This window comes from Amblyraja radiata, chromosome 23, assembly GCF_010909765.2.
Source record: "Amblyraja radiata isolate CabotCenter1 chromosome 23, sAmbRad1.1.pri, whole genome shotgun sequence".
NCBI classification, from domain to species: domain Eukaryota; kingdom Metazoa; phylum Chordata; class Chondrichthyes; order Rajiformes; family Rajidae; genus Amblyraja; species Amblyraja radiata.
Window position 1 is genome coordinate 25,037,500 of NC_045978.1, and position 21,922 is coordinate 25,059,421.

The window sequence follows — 21,922 nt, forward strand, 5'->3', positions numbered from 1 at the left end:
CATTCGCTTTATTCACTGCCTGCTGTACCTGCAGGCTTACTTTCAGTGACTGATGCACAAGGACCCCCAGATTTCGTTGTACTTCCCCTTTTCCCAATTTGACACCATTCAGATAATAATCTGCCTTCCTGTTTTTGCCACCAAAGTGGATAACCTCACATTTATCCACATTAAACTGTAGTTTATTTCATTTTTCACCTGGTTCAGTGGCTATCTTTTCACAGGTCAAACTATGTGCTTTATGAAGTAAATATGATCTTCAAAAATTAATTTAGACTGGCACACTACAGAGTGAGAGATTAATCATTTTGCTGATGATATTATGCACTTGGAATGATGTGTTACTTAATTGATCCAAGACTTTTAATTGACAGGTGCTATATTCCAGATTAAAACATTATATCAGGTTTATTGTAAAGCAAAATTAAACAAAGCAAATACAAACTCAGTAGATTATAGCAGATTACAGAACTGCATTTAGTTTTAAATGGCTCTTACAAAATAATATAGCCGTTTATCGCATTATCACACTTGTTCAAGCAGCAACTACGGACCAAAGAACAATATTTTCCTTCTCTGAAGCATATACTTTTTCTGACCAACTAGACTTTAACATCAATCCCACAATTTTATGGTCGCCTTTTCTCCTCTTCGCTTTTTATTTTCAGATTTCTTTTGTTAAAATTGAATACAAATTCTACAAAGCTATCATTGTATTTAAACTGATGCTGCTTTTTAATCTGGGAACTTGACCATTTTGGTCTAATGTCTATTTTGATGTGAAGATGACAATACTGCAGATTGGGTTCAGGATACCTTGGAGTTTGCAAAACCTTCACGCTAATCTGTCCATTTAACTGAATTTGCCTTTTGCAGCCACGAGACTCCCAGTGGTCTGGAGGAGTCACTGCAGTGGCTGTCCCGCAAACAGTTGTGGTCAAAGATGATAGAGCTTCTGATACATGAGGGAACTTTGAGGTCTATTATCTCTATCTTGCCTCTCACACATATATAGTGTGTGGTTTGGTCGGTTAAGTGGCCTCTGCAAATTGCCCCTGGTGTGCAGGGAGTGGATGCAAAAGTGGAATGACAGAGAACTAGTGTGAACAGTTGAGCAATGGTCTTGGTGGGCCTGTTTCCATGCTGTATCTCTAAAACTAAAATAAAACTAGCCTATGTCTAATGATGATTCATATGTGTCAGCCAGGGTTCCTGCAATTTCGTCTCTATTTTCGCTCAATTAAAATCACTTAAAAAGACTAGCTGAACATGATAGCATTATTGTTTTTGAAAGCACATTGAGTGCAAAGTCAGTGGATACTGCTTTTCCTGTGTTAGTACAGAAATGTTGCATGTACAGTGCTTTGGGATCTGAGGTGCAATTCAATTATTTCTTATGTAACTAAAAATGACAGGCCAATAGGATACAATCACATTTTACTTTGTCCTTTAAAGCTTACGTGACATTGTTCTGACACAGTGAAAACAACTATGTTGTCACTGAATTGATGTTCTGAATCTTTTACCAACTTTTGATGGAGATATTTGATCCTTTCATCTTCCCGTTGCTCAAAGAAGCTTGCAGAAATCTTTCTTCGTGCACGCAATGCATAGGTTTCCAAAAACACTGTAATATAGGCAATAGAATAAAGCAGACAGATGACATAAATGATCTGGACATTTGGGTGAGATGGATGAAATATGCATCTATCTGATACAAGGGTGACATTCCAAGGAAAATTGGCTTCCTTTCGCAGTTGAATTTGGAGGAACCTTTTGTTCACAATTCGTTCTATTATGGTCTCCACATCTACCTGGAAAAGACCAATTCACGTTTAATTCTTACATAAATAAAGACATATACTACACAGAAAATTGTAATCTGTAAATAAAAACTATAGCGTGGCACAGGGGCTGTACAAAACATGGAATTTGTATGTTCTCCCTGTGATGTCGTGGGTTTTCTACAGGTGCTCCAGTTTCCTCCCACATTACAAAGACATGCAGGTTTGTAGGTTAATTGGTTTCTGCAAATTGTCCTTAGTATATGGGCTAGTGTACTGGTGATCATTAGTCAGCGTGGACTCGGTGGGACAAAGGACCTGTTTCCATGCTGTATCTCTAAATTAAAATTTCACGTTCATTTTTATCCCAAATAACAATTGAAACATTGTAATCAATCTTGCCCTTGTTTTGTTCAATTATCCCACTTTATTTTGGTTGTATGCTAGAACCTGTATATAATTTCAGGAGATACAAGTGCCTGTAGATACTAAAATATTGAGCAAAATCAAAAGTGTTGGAGTAACTCAACGGGTCAGGCTGCATCTGTGGAGGGAATGGATAGGTGACATTTCAGTTCGGATCCTCCTTCAGACTGTAGTAGGAGGGGTGGGGAAGAAAGTGGGAAAAGAGAGGCGGGTGGTGGGACAAAGCCTGACAAGTAATTCTACCCCCTTTGCTATAATTAGTCTGAGAAAGGGTTCCGAGCCGAAACATCCTCTATCCATTTCCTCCACAAATGCTGCCTGACCCATTGAGTTACTCCATCACTTTGTGTTTTGCCAAGATTCCAGCAGAGTTCAGACTGCAGTTCCTTGTGTTTCCAAGTGATAGGTGGATACAAGTTTTCTTGCCAGATGGGTGGAGTAAGTGACAAAAGTCTTTCAATCGCTGTGCCAAAACGACAGGAGAGAGGGAGAAAAGGATTGTTCTTAACAATGGAACCATTTTGAATTAGAGGGTTGTTTTCATGAATAGAGTAATGTAGAATGAGAGTAGCTGTATATCACACATCTTTAGACACGATGTATGATTACTGAAAGTGGAAGGATTAGAGGGTGAAATCACATATGCATTCTACCAATTTCCCAACGTGAGATTGGGAGTTCCAGGGTATTGGCAGGAATGAAGAACTGAAAGTTCTAGGTAATTTCAGGTCCCGTTTCTGCTTCTGTCCTTGAATTATACCACAGGTTCCAAATTTCTTGTCTGTAGATAAATAAGTTAAACTGAAGCCGATAGTGCAGTCTCAATGATCTAATAATCCTGGAGAGGTGATTTCCCAGGTTAGGTCAGAGTGTTGTCTTGACCCTATATATACATCCACAGAAAATGGGCAGAATGTTATTAATCTTCCCAAAATAGCACAAAATGCTGGAGTAACTCAGCAGGTCAGGCAGCATCTCTGGAGAAAAAGAATAGGCGACGTTTCGGGTGCTACTAGAGAGCAGTCTTGAGCTACCATCTACCCTCATTGGAGACTATGTTTGATTGGAATTTTATCTTTATCTTATAAAATCCAGAAAATTCTGATCAAACATAGTCTCCAATGAGGTAGATGGTACTAAACATTATTCACATAATTCCCTTAATCATGTATCTGTACACTGTGGATGGCTCGATTGTAATCACGTATTGCCTTTCTGCTGACTGGTTAGCGCACAACAAAAGCTTTTCATTGTACCCGTGACAATAAACTAAACTCAAATTCAAACTCAAACTCAAACTCATTCTTTTTCTCCAGAGATGTTGCCTGGCCCGCTGAGTTACTCCAGCATTTTGTGTCTATCAACAGTATAAACCAGCGTCTGCAGTTTCTTATTCGGCATTACTTATGTTTCTTCCTCAATATTCTTCATGTTCTTTGCTCTCATGGGAAGAGAAACTTCTGACTCCAAAGTGGGAATTTCTATTCGGTTAACAGCTAACTTCCGCGGCAGCTTGAACTGCTCCAAAATGATTCTACAACCTTTACATGAAGATGCAGACAAGATGTATTCACTTTACACTGACTTACAGGCAACTTCTACCTTATGGGCGTTTGGGTTGAGGAAATTTGCCCTTACAGAATTCACAAATCACAAGCCAAGGCTTGAGATACATAATAAATTTGCAAGTATAGAATTCATATGAAAAAAATCAGTGTTCCTCAGATTTGCTTATAAATAAATCACCAGAAAATTATATATTTTTCAAGTTGCATTTCTTGATGCATGCTTAGATGAAGTGGCTTCCTATTATGGAAAATTGCAATAGACTGTTTTCTGGGAATGAAACCCCTCCTATACTGTATTGTGGGGTTCATCTGTATCTGCTTTTCAGGTCTGACCCTCTATAAATGATCCTCAATGATATTGTGTTATAGAGTCATAGAATCTTACAGTGTGGAAACAGGCCCTTCAGCCCAACTTGCCCACACTGGCCAACATGTCCCAACGACACTAGTCCCACCTGCCTGTATTTGTCCCATATCCCTCTAAACCTGTCCTATCCATGTTCCTGTCTAAATGTTTCTTAACCGTTGAGATAGTACCTGCCTCAACTACTTCCTCCAACAGCTCATTCCATACACCCACCACCATTTGTAACCCCTCAGGTTCCTATTAAATCTCTCCCCCCCCCTCACCTAAACCTATGTCCTCTGGTTTTTGATGCCCCTACTCTGTGCAAGAGATTCTTTGCGCCTACCCATTTATTCCTCTGTTTCTTTAGTTTAGTTTAGTTTAGAGATATAGGATGGAAGCAGGCCCTTTGACCCACCATATCCATGCCAACCATTGATTACCCATTCACGCTAGTTCTATGTTACCCCACTTTCTCATCCACTCCTTACATACCAGCGGCAATTTAGTTGACAACCCAACATGTCTTTTGGATGTGGGTGGAAACCGGAACACCCTGAGGAAACACATGCGGTCTCAAGGAGAACATGCAAACTCCACGCAGGCTGCACCCGCGATCAGGATCAAACACGGGAGTCTGGCTCTGTGAAGCAGCAGCTCTACCAGCTGCGTCACTGTTATTATTAACATGAATAACAGCCAACGTCTGAAAAGAAGGGCAATGGAAGAAATATAGTAAAAGCATATTTACTTTGTATATGAATCCCATTTCGACAGGTATGGATGGAATGTCAACTGTCAATTGCAGCACCCTTGAGGTGAAATTAAAGATGACAAAATCTGCCGTTATGATCACTATGGACAGGGCTAAATACGCCGTGCTCAGTACCATGTGCTTGACACATCTGGCCACTTCATCTGATGACATTTTTAACCCTGTGGATTTGATTAACGTTTTGCTCGCGTTTCGTTTCAGCATGGGCTTCCCCTTCTTTGCCGGCAGCAGCTGTGTTAACTTGCCAGTAATGTACACATTGTCAAACTCCAGATTTGTCAGGTAGCCCTTGAGATACCGAATTGAGCTGATGGCCAGATAAAAGAAAACAAAGGCAGCAAGTGCTCTGTTGGTGTGCAGTGTGATCTCACTGAGTATAGTCTGAAATATTGAAATCTTACTCTGGATTTCGTTGCCGATTGTATGCAGCTGGTTCTTCAATGACGACTGATTGAAATCTGAATTAAATTCCCATTTCAGTTCCGATTGAAATAACTTGTTCTCCACATATTTTTGCACATATATTAGTTGCCTAACCAGTGCATCTTTCATGTCCTCTACTTGTTTTGTTGAGTTCACAAGGCTATCGATCGAGGTCATTGCAATGCATTGAAGGAGCTTGAGAACCATCTTGATGTTACCCATCATATTGGGGATATTGTTGACGGCCACAAGCATGAAGCAAGTGGAAAGGAGGAGATCGCGTCCTTGTTTTGTGCCTAACGTGGGGATTACAATAGTAAATACACAGCGCACGGGGTGAACTATGAAGAGAAGCAGGAACATAATGATTGCAAACATTTTGGTTATGATCCAGCTTATGTGCATCCCGTACTTCAGAGATGAAAACATCCAGTTGTGAAGGAGGCCACTGATGATGGCGCATATGCTCAAGCAAGACAGGAAAAGGACAAGCAGTTCCTTCCAGTTATTTGGAGTAGGAGTGGAGTAAGCATGCCATAGGAATTGTAGGACTCGTTTAATTTTCTCAGCACACTTTTGCCAGCAAAAAATATAAGTCTTCAAATTGTTGTATCTGAGGGGATAACAAAAAGCAACACTTAAGACACCAAAAATATGAGAGGATATAGGAAAGTGCAGCAAATAAAGGTTTATAACGGCAGCAGATGCTGCGTAATCATTGTTTGGAATTGTCCACACACTCCTTTCATCTTGCCGATGACCTCTGACATCTTGAGGATTTCCTTTAATTAAGTTTACATTTTTGTGATGATGCATCTGTCCTTCAGACAATCCCACTAATTTTTGATATTCATTAAGTTGTTCTTTGTCATTTGGAGCTTTAGTTCAAATCTATGCTACATTTCCCCAAGCATTCTAAAACTGGGTGCAAAGGAAGGTTTGTATTTATGTATGCCATTTTTCAGAATATCCCAAAATATTTCCCATCCAATGAACTGCAATCAATTTAGTAATGTCAGAAACACAGCAGTCAATTGGTGGACCAAGAATTCCCCCAAACAGCAGTGTTGATGAGGGGGGGGGGGGGGGGGGGGGGGGGGGGGGGGGGGGGGGGGGGGGGGTAAATATTATCCGGGACATCAGAAGTATGGAATTAATGAGCTACAATGTGCTACAATGCTGAGAACTATATTCTGCACTCTGTGTCTTCCCTTTTCCTCTATCTATTGTACTTGAGTTTGACTTGATTGTATTTTTGTATTGTATAGTATATTTGATCTGTTTGGATAACATGCAAACTAAAGCTTTTAATTGTACCTTGGTACATGTGACAATAATAAACCTAAAAGCCCTGTCCCACTGTACGAGTTCATTCAAGAGCTCTCCCCAGTTTAAAAAAAAATCAAACTCGTTGTAAGCACATAGAATGAATGTAGCGGGTACGTCGGAGCTCGGGGATGTCTCTTAGCAGCTCGTAACGCTAACGGCAGGTACTCGGGAAACGCGGTAAGCTCAGGAAGACTTGTGAAGATTTTTCAACATGTTCAACATGTTGAAAAATCTCCACGAGAGCCCCGAGTACCTACGAGCGGCCATTACCATACATCTCCGAGTTCGAAACAGGGCAAACTCGGGAGAACTCTTGAATGAACTCGTACAGTGGGACAGGGCTTTTAATCTAACCCTAACCTCTTCAATATAATACCCTACAAAGCTTTTCATTGTGCCTCGGTGCACGTGACAATAATAAATCTAAATCTAAACCTCTTCAATATAATGCCCTACAATCTTCAACATCTACCCAAAGGAGCAAACTGTGCTCCACTTTAATAACTGATCCAAATTACAGCACCCATGGCAGCACAGTACTCCCTCCGTATTGCATGAGTCAGGCCGTGTAGATTTTTCTGTTCAATTATCAAAAATGTGGAATTAAAGCTGGCATTTTCTAAGTAGAGTATAATGAGAGTATTACAAACTAAGCTACAATCAATGTTTCAGGATATTTTTCAGCGTGAGACATTTGAGAAATAGAAACAAATTAATTATTTTATAAATAATACATTCTTTTTAAATTTAAAGACATTTCCTTCACAGTTTTTAACTTTGTGTAAGTTGCAACAGAATGAAAAGAAAAAAAGTTTAAAGCCGATCAACTGAACATCAGTCCCAGGAGATTGTAGAAATAAAGAGAAGACGGTTAGAGATGAATTTGACTGTTTGAATTTAAATTCTCCAGCTTCTATTGTGAAGCAAGGGACTCGTGCCTTCATAATTAATAGCTCAGCTTTAGATACTGGTTTAACTTTAGTTTTAGTTTAGTTTTGAGATACAATGTGGGAACAGGCCCTTTGGCCCACAGAGCCCTCGCCGACCAGCGATCACCCGTACACTAGCACTATCCTGCACACTACGGACAATTTACAAATTTTCCCGAAGCCAATTAACCTACAAACCTGTACATCTTTGGCATATGGGAGCACCTAGAGAAAACCCACACGGTCACGGGAAGAACTTACAAACTCCATACAGACCGCAATCGTAGCCAGGATAGAACCCGGGTCTCTGGCGCTGTAAAGCAGCCATTCTACTGCTGCGCCACCACGCCACCCCAGTGCTAATATGCCACCTTGCATATAAGTCCAGTAGCTTAACCACTTTAATACCCCAATTGTACATGCTTTTATTTCTGATGTTAATATGTAATTTTGCATTGTGTAGTACTATGATCTCCAATATCTCCAATGAACAGCATCTCATATTTCGCTTGGGCAGCTTACAACCCAATGGTATGAATATTAATTTCTCTAACTTCTAGTAATCTCCATATTCCCTCTCTCTCCATCCCTCCCTTACCCAAGTCGCTCCGGCTTCTTGTTCTCACCTAGTAAACAGCTAACAATGGCCTGTTTCCTTTATCATTGTTACTTTTTTTGCATATTTGTTGCATTTATTTGTTCTATATTTTTCTACATCACCATCCATATCTTGCTTCCCTTTCCCCCGACTGTCAGTCTGAAGAAAGGTCTTGACCTGAAATGTCACTCCAGAGATGCTGCCTGCCCCACTGAGTTACTCCAGCATTTTGTGTCTATCTTAACATTAACGAAGTCTTCCCCAAATGTAAGCATCACCAACACCGAAGCACCAAAATGTTAATTATTACTTAGCTTGCCAATAGGGCTTATCCAACCAACGCTTAAAAGTTGCTGAATAATACTGAATGTAACAAAATGGGAACTAACTCGCATGAGTTTATTTTAAAACGTTTGGGAAATGGAAACATTTCCCAATCTCCATCAAGAGGCTTTCAATGCAAACAGGTTGTGAGGCCTGCACCCACATTTAAGCATAATGGAACAAAAGCTATCCGTTTGATTTGATTCATTTGATTCAATGTGCTGACTTCACACTAGAAAAAGAATGATCAAATAATTAGAGTCATACAGTTACACACCATAGAAATATGATCTTTCCATGCCAACCAAGCTGCCCGATCGAGGTAATTCCATTCGACTGAATTTGGCCCGTGTCCCACTTCAGCTTTCCTATCCATGTATCTGGCTAAATGTCTTTCAAATTTGTAATTGTATCCACATTCACCTACTTCCTCTGGCAACATGTTCCACATACCCACAAACCTCTGAGTGAAAAATGATGCCCATCAGGTCCCCTTTAGATGTTCCCTCTCATCTTGAATGGGCGGCACAGTGGCACTGCTGTAGAGTTCAGAAGAAGGGTATCGACCCGAAACGTCACCTATTCCATGGATACTGCCTCACCCGCTGAGTTTCTCCAGCATTTTTGTCTACCTTCGATTTTTCCAGCATCTGCAATTCTTTCGTAAACATACTGTTGGGTTGTGTCCCAGCTTGGTTTGGCAACAGCTCTGCTGCTGAAATTGCAGAGAATTGTAGATGTAGCCCAGTCCGTCACACAGACCAAACTTCCTACCATTGACTCCATCTACACTTCACATTGCCTCGGAAAAACAGCTGGTATAATCAAAGACGTCACACCCCGGTTATTCCTTATCTCCCTGCTCCTGTCCGGCAGAAGGTACAGAAACTTGAAAGCACGCACCACCAGACTCAGGAATAGCTTCTTCCCCTCTGTTATCAGGCTTCTGAACGGTCCTTCCATAAGCTAAATATCTGTCCGATTCACCTCTAAATCCATTGCAGGCATTGGACTTTGTTGATGAAACTGTTGCACTACAATGCTGAGAACTATATTCCACATTCGTTATTTTCCCCTTTGCTCTACCTATTGTACTTAGGTTTGACGTGATGGTATTTATGTATAGTATTGTCTGATCTGATCTAATAGCATGCAAAACAAAGCGTTTCACTGCACCTTGGTACATTTGACAATAATAAACCTAAACATAAAACTAAATGGTCAACCCTCATCTACCTTTGCCCCAGCTCCAGCCAATCCAATCTCCCCTTATAACTCGTCCTTCAATCCTGGCATCATACTTGTGAAACTTTTCTCCCCCATCACTAACTTAACCACATCCTTTCCATAGTATGGGGATAGAACTGCACACAATATTCCAGGTGTGGTCTCATCAACTTCATAGAAAACTATAACACGGCATCCTAATTCAAGCTAGCTGGCCAAAAGCACAATATCACCTCAGAATCCCATTGGAAAGCAGAAAAAACAAAATAAGAGATAGACAACAAATGCTGGAGTAACTCAGTGGGTCAACTAACGTCTCTGGAGAAAATGGATAGGTGACGTTTCAGGTCAGGATCCTTCTTTGGATGAAATATAAATAATTATACAAAATAAAACTTTGTTGTACTCTGCACTTTGAGCAGAATTGAATTACACTCACAGAGCAATGAAGCACTGAGGTATCTGCAGTGTGTTGATTCAGGTCCACAGCACCTTGAGGACCTCGATCCTGTAAACCCTTGCTACTTAGATAATTACTTTAAATCCATCTCCTCTGGATTCCTTAAACACGTAGCCCCTTATAACTTTATGGGCATCAGCTCCAGTCATAAGCAGGGTATTCAACAATGAATGGTATTATAGTGCACACCTATCCTATCCTCCCACCCACACAGCAGGAAAGTAAATCTATCCAAGAGACACTAACCCTCTACAGGAGAGGTGGCTACTGGGTGATTTTACTTCGGAGTCACGTGAGTGACTACGTGAAGAACCCGCTCAGTGCGCAGGCGCGGCATTACGCCAGCAGTGCAACAGCGGCTGCAACGGGATTTAGGTGCTCCCGCTACAGAACGAAACGGACCGTCAGGTGAGTACCCTGAGGTCGGGTTTCTTTTACAGGTGAGCCTTTTTCTGCTTGTGTTTTTTACAGGCAGAGAAAAAGGCTCTGGAACAAAACTGTCCCCCGTTCAAGGAGGAACGTTTTCCCGTCGGGGAGGGGGGCAGTAACAGGCGGTAGGAGCGTTACCCGGTGTTCCTCTATTCCCCGACACCGTGCCGAGCCCAGCCCGCTAGCACCTGAGCAGCAGGCAGGATGCATAGCCACCCGAAGAGGCATCCGGCAGGTGTTCCCGATTTCGGACGGGACGTCTCTCCACCCGCACGGAGGGAGAGAGAGCCGCCTGAGCCGCTGGAGCGGCTCACGGAGCAGGTGCCTGCGAGACACGCTGCTTGAGGGGCGCTCTCGCTACTACAAGGCACAAAAGCTCCAGAAGAAGGCGGTAGGAACAATTACCGGGCGCTCCGCTATCCCCTTCACCGCGCCGAGACCAGTCCCGCTAGTGCCTGAACTGCGGGCTGGATGTCTAGCCATCCGAACAGGCATCCGGCCGGTGGCGTCCGATTCGTCGGACGGGGACATGTCTCCACCTAAATGGAGGAGAGACAGCCGCCTGAGCTGCATCCAACAGCTATTGGAGCAGCTCCAGCGAGATGCGCAGAAAGAGCGCTCTCGCGGAGGGAGGTCAGGCACCCCCTCCACAGTGTTTCATGCACTGCCCTCTGCTCCCTCATTACTGGAGGCTAGCATTGGTGACCAGGGCTGGGCTGGTCTGGAACAGGGGCAGGCGGACGAATTCGGGAGTATGCCAGGGATGCAGGAACAGGAAGAGCTGTTGGGTGTGATGGACCGCTTTGTAGCAACCCCACGGGCTGGACCACCGCTGGAACCAAGAATGGCGGCCAGCATCAACCATCTATCCAATAAACCATTACTGGAAAAGGTGCTCGCTGAGGTGCTGAAACAACACACAGCACCAGAAAACTGTGAGGCCCTCAAAGTAAAAAGTGTCAACAGCCAAATCTGGGGGCATGTGGGGTCACACATCCGGACCCAAGAACTCAAGCTACAGCGGATCCTAAGGCTCCTGACGTCGGCCATCACAGCCTTTGCTCGTTCCGTGGAGACCACGGAGATGGATACCTGCCAGCAGGATGTGCTGGCATTAATGTGTACCACACAATTTGAGATCAACAATCTCCGGAGGGAAACAGAAGACCTGCCCTCAATCCCAAAGTTGCTGGCTTGTGTAAAGCCCCAGCTGCGGAGACGGACGCGCTGCTATTTGGGAAAGATCTCAATAAAAAACTGAAGGAGATGGAGGAAGCATCAAAAACCTTCGGCCTAATGAGGGCAGGCCCCGGGACGAGCAAACCAAGACCTCCGATACCCAAACGGCAGCACCCCACGGCATCCACCAGTCGACGTCCGCAATATGGGACTGGTGAACGCTTGGGGTCCGCACATTATCCCCAAATATCTTTTTAGATCAGGGCCCGCAGCGGACCCTCTGGAAAATGCGCCTCCCCCCAACATCGCCAGCACGTCAGAACAAAATCTTCAGGAAAATGAAGAAACAGAATCGCCAATAACCATGGAGGTAGGTGGGTCTGGTCCCTACCAGCATATAGAGAATAAGGGTGCTTTATTAACAGGGGGGAGATTACACTTGTTTAAAGAAGCATGGGGTATGGTCACGAGTGACAAGTATATACTCAACAGCATTAGTGGATATAAAATACAATTCATGTCAGAAAAAACGCCGCCAGTTCAACATTGGCCCCAAAGGGTATTTCTCCCTCCGTCAAAGAGAAACGTGAGGGACAAGCTGAACTGGTGAGACTTATCACAAAGGGGGTCATCGAAAAGACCAAACATGAACCTTTGGAATTTGTATCGAATATATTCACTAAAACCAAAAAAGATGGTGGCTGTCGCATCATCATTGACTTAACATCACTAAACAAATTTGTTAAGTATATACATTTCAAAATGGAGACATATGTTACTGCCAAACAACTGAATTCCAAAGGACACTTCATGGCAAGCATTTATCTTAAAGATGCTTACTATCTAGTACCCATATACAAGGATCATCGCAGATACCTAAAATTTATCTGGATGGTACAAAGCATTGCCCTATGTGCTAACTTCAGCCCCAAGATTATTCACCAAAATATTGAACCCAGCCATGGCAATACTAAGAAAACAAAAACATATTGTCATGGCATATCTGGATGATATTCTGATAGTAGGGAAAACGATGGAATTGGCTGTGGCAGCAGTATCAGCTACAAAACAGCTCCTCGAAACTCTGGGGTTCGTCCTACATCCAGATAAATCTAAGTTGAAGCCATCCACTATCATGGACTACATGGGCTTCACAATTAACTCAGTCCATATGACTGTTACCTTGCCAAAGGCAAAAATGGTTGAATTAGCACAATCATGCAACAATTTAATGGTCAACGAGCGACCAACTATTCGACAAGTAGCAAGAGTAATTGGGGAAATGGTAGCAGCATTTCCGGCTACACAATTCGGACCTTTGCACTATCAAAAAATTTACAGAGAGCAAAGGTACAGGCAATAAAACGACATACAGGTCACTATGATCGTGTCATGAACTTACCCACTGAAGCAATATTAGAGCTACAGTGGTGGGAGAAAACGTTTGGCATAGTTTCAGCCCTATCTTTATCACTAACCCTACTTTAGTTACTCAAACAGATGCCAGTGCTCAAGGCTGGGGAGCGACTAACTCCATATCCAGCACAGGTGGTAGATGGACTAACCTAGAGTCATCATTACTACTTACACTGGGCATTAACTATCTAGAGATGTTGGGTGCCTTTTATGGTTTAAAAGCATATGTATCTAATATGCAGCACTTGCATGTTCGGTTACAAATTGATAAATACTACGGTGATGGCTTATATTAACCATATGGGTGGCATAAAATCATTATCATGCGACAAATTGGTCAACATGATTTGGCAATGGTGTGTCGAAAGACATATTTGGCTATCAGCTACTTACCTACCAGGTAAGCTAAACACCTATGCCATGAGAAAATTAAATGCCTGGGTTGCAAGTTTGAACAGACCTTACCTGGAACTGGGATTGTCCAAACAAACCATCACCACCATGTCGGCATCCCTTCGAACATCCACCAAGAGGCAGTACTTAACCAGCATCAAAAAAGGGAGAAGTACTGCCAGGAAACAGGGACAACATACGCAACAGCTACAGCCACCAACATACTGGAGTTCCTGGCCTATCTACACCACGATGTAGGGATCAGCTACAGTGCCATCAACACAGCGCAGAGTGCTCTTTCTGCTTATCTCAAACCAGCGCCAGGACAACAGGCGATGTGATCCCATCCACTGGTGGTAAAACTGATGAAGGGCATTTACAATATCAAGCCCTAAGCCCAGGTATACCCATATTTGGGATATCAGTGTGGTCCTGACATATCTCAGGGAATGGCCACCAACCAGATCCCCCGGCCTCGAGCAAGCTACACTAAAGACGTTCATGTTGATGGCACTTGTATCCGCTCAGAGGGTCCAGTCACTACACCTATTGCGACTGGACAACATGATCACAGCTCCAGACCAGATCTGTCGTTATCCAGCGACTGATCAAACAGTGCAGACCAGGAACACCTAATCCAGTCGTGCCTTACCCACCAGAACCACGCTTATGTGCCATGACCCACCTACTATCCTACATAGACACAACCAAAATATTCGAGGGAGATGAAAAGCCTTGTGGGTCAGTCACAAAAACCTTATGTTCGGGTGACGAGCCAAACCATTGCGAGATGGCTCAAGCAGGTGCTAGAAACTGCTGGGATAAACACTAACATGTACAAATTTTATTCCATCAGGGCAGCATCCATGTCGACGGCTAAAGAATGGACATGCCTATAGACCACATCCTGGCTACAGCAGGATGGTGGGGGGGAAAAGACCGTTCAGAAATTTTATAATAAGCCGTTGGCAAAACCTGGTTTATTTGCAGTAAAGATTTACGAACTGCAAATATTTAATTTAAGCCCAGGGGAGCAACTTAATTCTTTGTTGTTATTGTTTAAAAAATACCATTGTGTTTTTCTACAAATAGACTCATTGGTTGATTACGATAACACTTCCTCCCTCAAGAACTTCGGCAGTGAGTGAAATGAAACTTACACGGTTTGAAATCACAGAGCTTTGAAATCTTCACGTAGTCACTCACGTGACTCCGAAGTAAAATAGTAAGATTAAGCGAGAACTTACCAGTTTGAAGTTTGATCTGTATTTTATGAGGAGTTACGATGAGGGATTACGTGCCCTCCGCTCCCACCCTCATTATATGGATCAAACTAATAAATTGGATGTCTCCTTATCTTTACTATGTTTACTTCAAAATAACTGTGTCTATCTGTGATTCCACACCGCTGCTTGGAAGTATGCCGCGCCTGCGCACTGAGCGGGTTCTTCACGTAATCCCTCATCGTAACTCCTCATAAAATACAGATCAAACTTCAAACTGGTAAGTTCTCGTTTAATCTTACTATTTTACCTTCACATATTCAGCTTTAAGTGAAATCAAGTGGACAGACATGAATTCAATGCACGGTTCATGTCGCACGTTAAGCACTTGACCAAGAATTTCTCCCCTGTTCACTGTTGGGCTAGTTATTGACTAGCCATGCAACATTTTTGATGAGTGTATGAGGCAGATCCTCGATATACTGGAGAAGATTACAAACATTATTTTAACAACAGTTGGGGAAATGGGAGTTTTCATGATCGCACAATACTTAATGTAATTGTTGCATTCAATGTTGTGGGTTCCTCCTTTTGTCTAGATTCCTCTACCTGCATCTTTTCTCAAGCATGTTGGTCGGTAGCTGAGAGAGGGAGGATGAGGTGACATTTTGTGGATGAGGTTGAGGGTGGGCAAATGGAAGTTAGGGGGCTTAGGAAGTGGGGATGGGTGGTATGTTACCGGGATCTCTATGATATCTTTGTTGAAGTGATTATATTTCCTGTGTGATGAAGGGTGTATCCTATCTAGTTACGGGGAACATTGGAGCTGAACCTGACTCTTCTTGTACACAAAAGGACACAAAGTGTTGGAATAACTCATCAGGGCAGGCAGCATCTCTGGAGAACAAGGGTAGGTGACATTTCGGGTCGAGACCCTTCTTCAGACTGACCTTTCTTATGTCAATTTTGCAGGAGTCAATAAATATTAAACGAAAACAAGAGAAATGTTGACTTATGTCTTCCTTAGGGACATGTCAGTTAAGTAAACCTCCTAATATTCTGTCCACCCTAATTCGGGATCAAATGTGGTGAAATTATCATCTCTATCACTCAATACTAGACATTTGAAAATCCAACTAATCCAATGGTAAATCCTCCAAAGGTTGAATTTTTGTTCAGTAATAAAAACGGCACTGTTAATCAAAATTATTTCCAACCGCATTGTTTGAGTTGAGCAAGGAACCGTACCGATATGAAAACATCAAAATGATTTACTTACTTCATTACTTTATCGTCAAGTTGGTTGTCCATCCCCATCATTTTTGAGGTCACTCTAGTTGCACGCTTTTTTGCACCTCCAACTTGCGAAATAAATAAAAAATAAACAGAGCCAAATTATATACTGTGTTTACCCTCCTCTCCACAGCCTCAACAATGACTTGCACAGCTTGGCATCAAATCGAGAGCAACATAAACAAGTTGACAGCTTCCTGATTTGCATGATGCTGTGAGCATTTCGAAAATGTATTGTTTCCTCTTTTGAAAATAAAATCCTTTTTTTCCTTATATGGATAATTTAAAAAGTATTTAAGAATCGCTCCTAATTGGTACAGGAATGTTTGCACTCGTCCAATTAATGGATATCTTTGACTTGCAGCGTTAACTGTTTCTCCTCGTACAGATGCTGCCTGACCTGCTGAGCATTTCCAACATTTTGTGTGTTTCGTTTAGATTTCCAGCATTTGCAGGTTCAGATCCAATGTTCCCAATGGTGGCGTAACTAGATAGGATACACCATCCAGTTCACAAAGGAAATATAATCACTTCAACAAAGATATCATCGAGATCCTGGTAACATAACCCCAATCCCCGTTTCCTAAGACCCCTACCTCCATTTGCTCTACCTTATCCTCATTCACAAAATGTCACCTCATCCTCCCTGTCTCAACTACCGACCAACACACTTCCACCCTTGAGAAAAGATGCAGGTGGAGGAGTCAAGGCAAAAGGAGGAACCCACAAATTTCATTTAATAAATATCTGTACAGTGAAAAGGCCTCATGTATTAGTTTTACGAGTTCTGCAAAAGTTCAGCCCATTAGATCTAGGCTGGCTAGTAGAACAATGGCATAAATCCCTGTTACCAGTGAGTTGCGGAGGGAACGGTCTCTGCAGAAAGTGAAAGCGGAAAGGGGTGGAGATGGGAAATATAGTTAGTGGTGGGATCCCGTTGGTGGTGGCGGGAATGTCGGAGGTTTCTGTGTTGCATGCGATGGCTGATGGGGTGAAAAGTAAAGACTAGGGGGACTCTGTCCCTGTTGCAACTGGGGGGGAGGGGGAGCAAGAGCAGAGCTGCGGGGTACCGAGGAGACACGTGTGAGGGCCTCAGTTACGATAGAAGAAGGGAATTCCCGTTCGCCAAAGAATGAAGACATCTTGAATGTCCTGGTATGGAACATCTCACCATGGGCGCAGATGCGGCGTAGACGGAGGACTTGAGAGTTGGGGATGGAGTCTTTGCAGGAGGCAAGGTGGGAAGAAGTGTAGTCTAGATTGTTGTGGGAGTGAGTAGGTTTATAATACAGTCTATCTCCTGTGATGGAGACAGTGAGATCAAGAAATGGGACAGAGGTGTCGGAGATTGTTGAAGTGAATTTGAGCACTGACACAGGCGTCACTGTAGCAGAGATAGAATTCTGGGATAGGGCCATTGTACACCAGGAACAGGGATTGTTCGACGTACCCTACAAAGAGGCAGGCATAGCTGGGGTCCATGCGAGTGCTGAAAGCTACGCCTTTGATTTGGAGGAAGTGGGAGGAGTTGAAGGAAAGGTTGTTGCGAAACCTAGTGACTCCTACATCTATCTAGACTACATTTCTTCCCACCCTGCCTTCTGCAAAGACTCTATCCCAAATGTAAACTGGGCGATCATTTTGCTGAACACCTTTGCTCAGTCCACCTGGGCCTACCTGATCTCCCGATTGCCAAACACTTTAACTCCCCTTCCCATTCTCATACTGACCTTTCTGTCCTGGACCTCCTCCATTGTCAGACCGAGGCCAATTATAAATTGTAGAGTAGTGCTAGTGTAGGGGAATTGATGGCCGGCGTGGGTCGAAGGGCCAGTTTCCGCACTGCATCTCTAAACTAAACTAAGCAAAGAAAGAAGTTCAATTAATTAAAAATATATATATAGTGCAAAACGAAACAAAGCACCAAGTCCCTAGTGCAACCCAGGCAGTTTGGAGTTTGCAGTTTCATGAGAGTTCATAGATAGATAGATTCAATAATTATGTTGAAGAGTTGAAAATGAAGTTATCAGATACAGATAATTGGGATGGGTCATTTTCAGGAAACACCGCTGGTTTGTGTATGCAATTCGTGTCATTGTCTACCATCTGGAATTGCCTTGCAACTCACAGCTGTCACTTTATTCATTCTTGGTGTGGGAACAAGCCAATGTTCACTGCAGTTCCCCACTCTACTGCAGTGTTTTGACTCAGCAATAATGAAGGAACAGGGACATATTTCCACATCAGGATGATATGTGATTTGGTGGTTTCCTTGCTTTGTCTGCTTCAAGAGCTTAAAAGTTCCTCATGTGACTTTAAGTAATGTGTCATATAAATGGGGAAGGAAGAGAGATTCAACAGTTAGATGCCTGAAGATCTCAGTTTTCACATCCAGACTAAACCTTGTACAGTGGTGCAGCGGTAGAGCTGCTGCCTTACAGGACCACACATCCGGGTTTGATCCTGACTATGGGTGCTGTCTGTACGGAGTTTGTATGTTCTCTGGCATAGGGTAGAAAGCCAGGGTAGAAAGCCTGGCAAGTGATAGGTGAATATTACAGTGGCAGATTATTATATCGTTCAAGATATTGCTCCCTCTAGCCACTTAGGAGACAGCATGGGGTTAGGAGAATGTCGTTTTATGTGAGTTCTTCACGAGACTTTCAGAGCTTCTCGAAAGATAAATCTTCATAACACATTCTTTTGATTAATAGTTTCTTTATTGTTGAAGAAGAACAGTAAGATATTCATCCAACCTTCTTCTTTGACATACATATTAATCTTCGTCAAACTTAAGCATGCCGCTTCGAAACGTTAGAAAACTTCTCATGTCTCAGCATAGCTCCACATGGTCGAAGGATATTCCTTCTTACCATGTCGGCTCCAAAACTAAAACTAAAAAGCTAACAGCTACTGGGCATGAAAACCAGCAGCAAACACGCCTCCGACCATGTAATAAATCCCACCCACATAATTACGGGCAGACTAAATTCAAAGGCAAATGCCATAATTTATGACACACAAAATTAAACCAAATGGCCACTACACATATAAAATGAGTGGAATTTAATTGGCAGATGGGTGGAGTAAGTGGCAAAGGCAACAGGTGAGAAGGAGACAAAGGGGTGTCAAATAAGGAGAGAAGACGGGATGAAATAGAGAGTTGGAGGTAGGGAAATTGGTGCAATGAGACAGGGAAGGGAAAAGATTGGATAAAAGGAAATCCGGGATGGGAGATGATCATATAGATGAGGGGAAAGGAGCAGGGTTTATTTTTTTAATTGTGTCTTAAACTTTAAAAAAACACCCAGTTTCAAATGTTGAGTCCCATACAAATACAGGAATGAGTATCAACATCATATGATTCATTTCCTGTTCCTGTTAATTGTACAGTCGTATTGCATACGATTGCCTATTTTGCATCCTTTGTTGGATTGTGACCCGATATAATTGGTCGTGGCTTATGATACATTGCTTGGGCAAAGGATTTGCCTCACAGAAACTGATAGAACTTTTTGATTTCATATGCCATTTCACACGCTTCTCTATTGATTTGTGCATAATTGTGTTTGTGGCCTTTGTGAGAGTATGAGAAGTGAAAGTCACAGGGTTTTTTTGTCCATCATTCATCACATTGCTCATTATTCCACCTCCACCATAGCTTGATGCATCAAGTGCTATTATAAACTTACACTTAGTGAATAAAGAGAGTTTTTCTAGTTAATCTGTTCTTACATTCACAATATTCACTTCATGCTTCTTGCAAATATTCATTTCACATTCTTTTTCAACAATTGATAGATGGTCTGACCAAAATCCAGAAGGAATCTCAAGTAATGTACCATTTAGGGGGAGGCACAGAGATGCTGCCTTTCAGTGCCGGGTTCGATCCTGTCTCCGGGTGCTGTCTGAATGGAGTTTGTACGTTCTCCCTGTGACCATGTGGACTTTTTACGGTTGCTGTAGTCTCCTCCCACACTCCAAAGACACACAGGTTTGTAGGTTTAAGAAGGAACTGCAGATGGTGGAAAAATCGAAGGTAGACAAAAGTGCTGGAGAAACTCAGTGGGTGAGGCAGCATCTATGGAGCGAAGGAATAAGTGACGTTTCGGGTTGAGACCCTTCTTCAGTCTGAAGAAGGGTCTCGACTTGAAACGTCACCTATTCCTTCGCTCCATAGATGCTGCCTCACCCGCTGAGTTTCTTCAGCAGGTAGACAAAAGTGCTGGAGAAACTCAGCAGGTGCAGCAACATCTATGGAGCAAAGGAAATAGGCAACGTTTCGGGCCAAAACCCTTCTCTCCAGCATTTTTGTCCACCTTCAGGTTTGAAGGTTAATTAGCTTCTGTAAAATTGTAAATTGTCCCTAATGTAGAATAGTTCAAGTCTACGGGGTGATCGCAAATCAGCGTGGACTCTGAGCTGAAGGGCCTGTTTCCACGCTGTATCTCTAAAGTCCAAAGTAATGTTTGAAGACCATCTTCAGGAAAGAGCATAGTGCTGGTCTATTGTCAAGCACTGGCAAGGGCCTCTATCTTTTCCTTTGTTGGTTGCACCGACTGATAAACCTTCAAACCTAGACACATTACTTATAGTAAAAACCTTTATTTGACTTTGGTATTGAGATATTCAGAGGACAACGGAAGAAAACGTTCTTCATAATTTTTCAAGAACTAAACATTTCACTTTGTGGATTACTGGATGATTTGCAGGCAGGCACGAGTTGGTCTTAGCATCGTGTTTGGCACAGACATTGTGGGCTGAAGGATCTGTTCTTGTGCTGAACAGTTCTTTGTCCTATGATAACATTGGTGTTCTGGAGAGAAGGACCAAACATGATTTCATAATCATGAACACATTTGTTCTTTGTTTTCAATATTATTTATTTATTTGTTTTTCAGGATTTTAGGGCTTCACTGGGAAAACCAGGATTTATTTCCATCTATCTTTAATTGGTCTTCACTGGTCTTATTCCCTTTATCCTGTATCTGGACACTGTGGAAGGCTTGATTGCAATCACGTACAGTCTTTTCACTGACTGGATAGCACACAACGAAAAAGCTTTTTACTGTGCCTACTGTACTTTTTACATGACAATAATAAACTAAAATAAATGAATAATAAAAATAATGAATTTTCACATTATTTACCCTGAATATGGAAATTTGTTGTACTTACAGTAAGTATGAAATGCTACATATTTCTGGACAAGCCTGAGTTTTGCACTCTTTCGTGTTAGTTTAGATCTTAACAACTGAATCTGTATTAAACTGTGCAAAATATGAATAAGTATCATATAGCTCAGTTTATTTGACTAGGTATTTCATTAACTAGAAGCAAACAGAAAAAAACCCGTCATTCACACAATGACCAAAGGAACTTTGATCTTAAGGGCAGCAGAGTGGCACAGTCAGTAGAGCTGCTGACTCACAGCGCCAGACCCAGGTTTGATCCTGACCTTGGGCACTATCAATGTGGAGTTTGCATGTTCTCTCTGTGACCGCGTGGGTTTCCTCCGGGTGCTCTGGTTTCCTCCCACATCCCAAAGAGGTGTGGGTTTGTAGGTTACTTTGCCTCTGTAAATTGCCTCTAATGTGTAGGATGAGAAAGTGCTATTGTGAACAGGTGATTGATGGCCAGCGCGAACGCGGTGGGCTGTGGAAACTTTCTCAACTTTCATTTGATAATAATTTCTCCCCACTGCAGCTATTTTGTCCTATAATTCATCTTGTTGAAAATGGAGGATAATAGTATGGAATCTTCCCTGATCTTATCCTAGAGGTTTCGACGTAATCTAGAT

The 21,922-nt window shown here is 42.4% G+C and overlaps 1 protein-coding gene across 1 annotated transcript; it reads right to left on the minus strand.

Moving 5' to 3' along the window:
- Window positions 1–204: 204 nt before the first annotated feature.
- On the minus strand, window positions 205–16,205 carry LOC116986381 (osteoclast stimulatory transmembrane protein). Its single transcript, XM_033041862.1, has 3 exons — window positions 16,109–16,205; window positions 4,876–5,935; window positions 205–1,814 (listed from the first exon to the last, which is right to left on the minus strand). The coding sequence occupies exons 1-3, from the start codon at window positions 16,147–16,149 to the stop codon at window positions 1,431–1,433; spliced, it is 1,485 nt and encodes a 494-aa protein (XP_032897753.1). The 5' UTR covers window positions 16,150–16,205; the 3' UTR covers window positions 205–1,430.
- Between the last annotated feature and the right edge of the window lie 5,717 nt (window positions 16,206–21,922).

Coding starts and splice junctions, on each gene's coding strand:
- LOC116986381 (XM_033041862.1), bottom strand. CDS start 16,149: ATGATGGGGATGGACAACCAACTTGACGATAAAGTAATGAA. Junction 5,936..16,108: donor CTTGACGATAAAGTAATGAA/GTAAGTAAATCA, acceptor TTATCCCCTCAG/ATACAACAATTTGAAGACTT. Junction 1,815..4,875: donor AAATGGGATTCATATACAAA/GTAAATATGCTT, acceptor GGTCTTTTCCAG/GTAGATGTGGAGACCATAAT.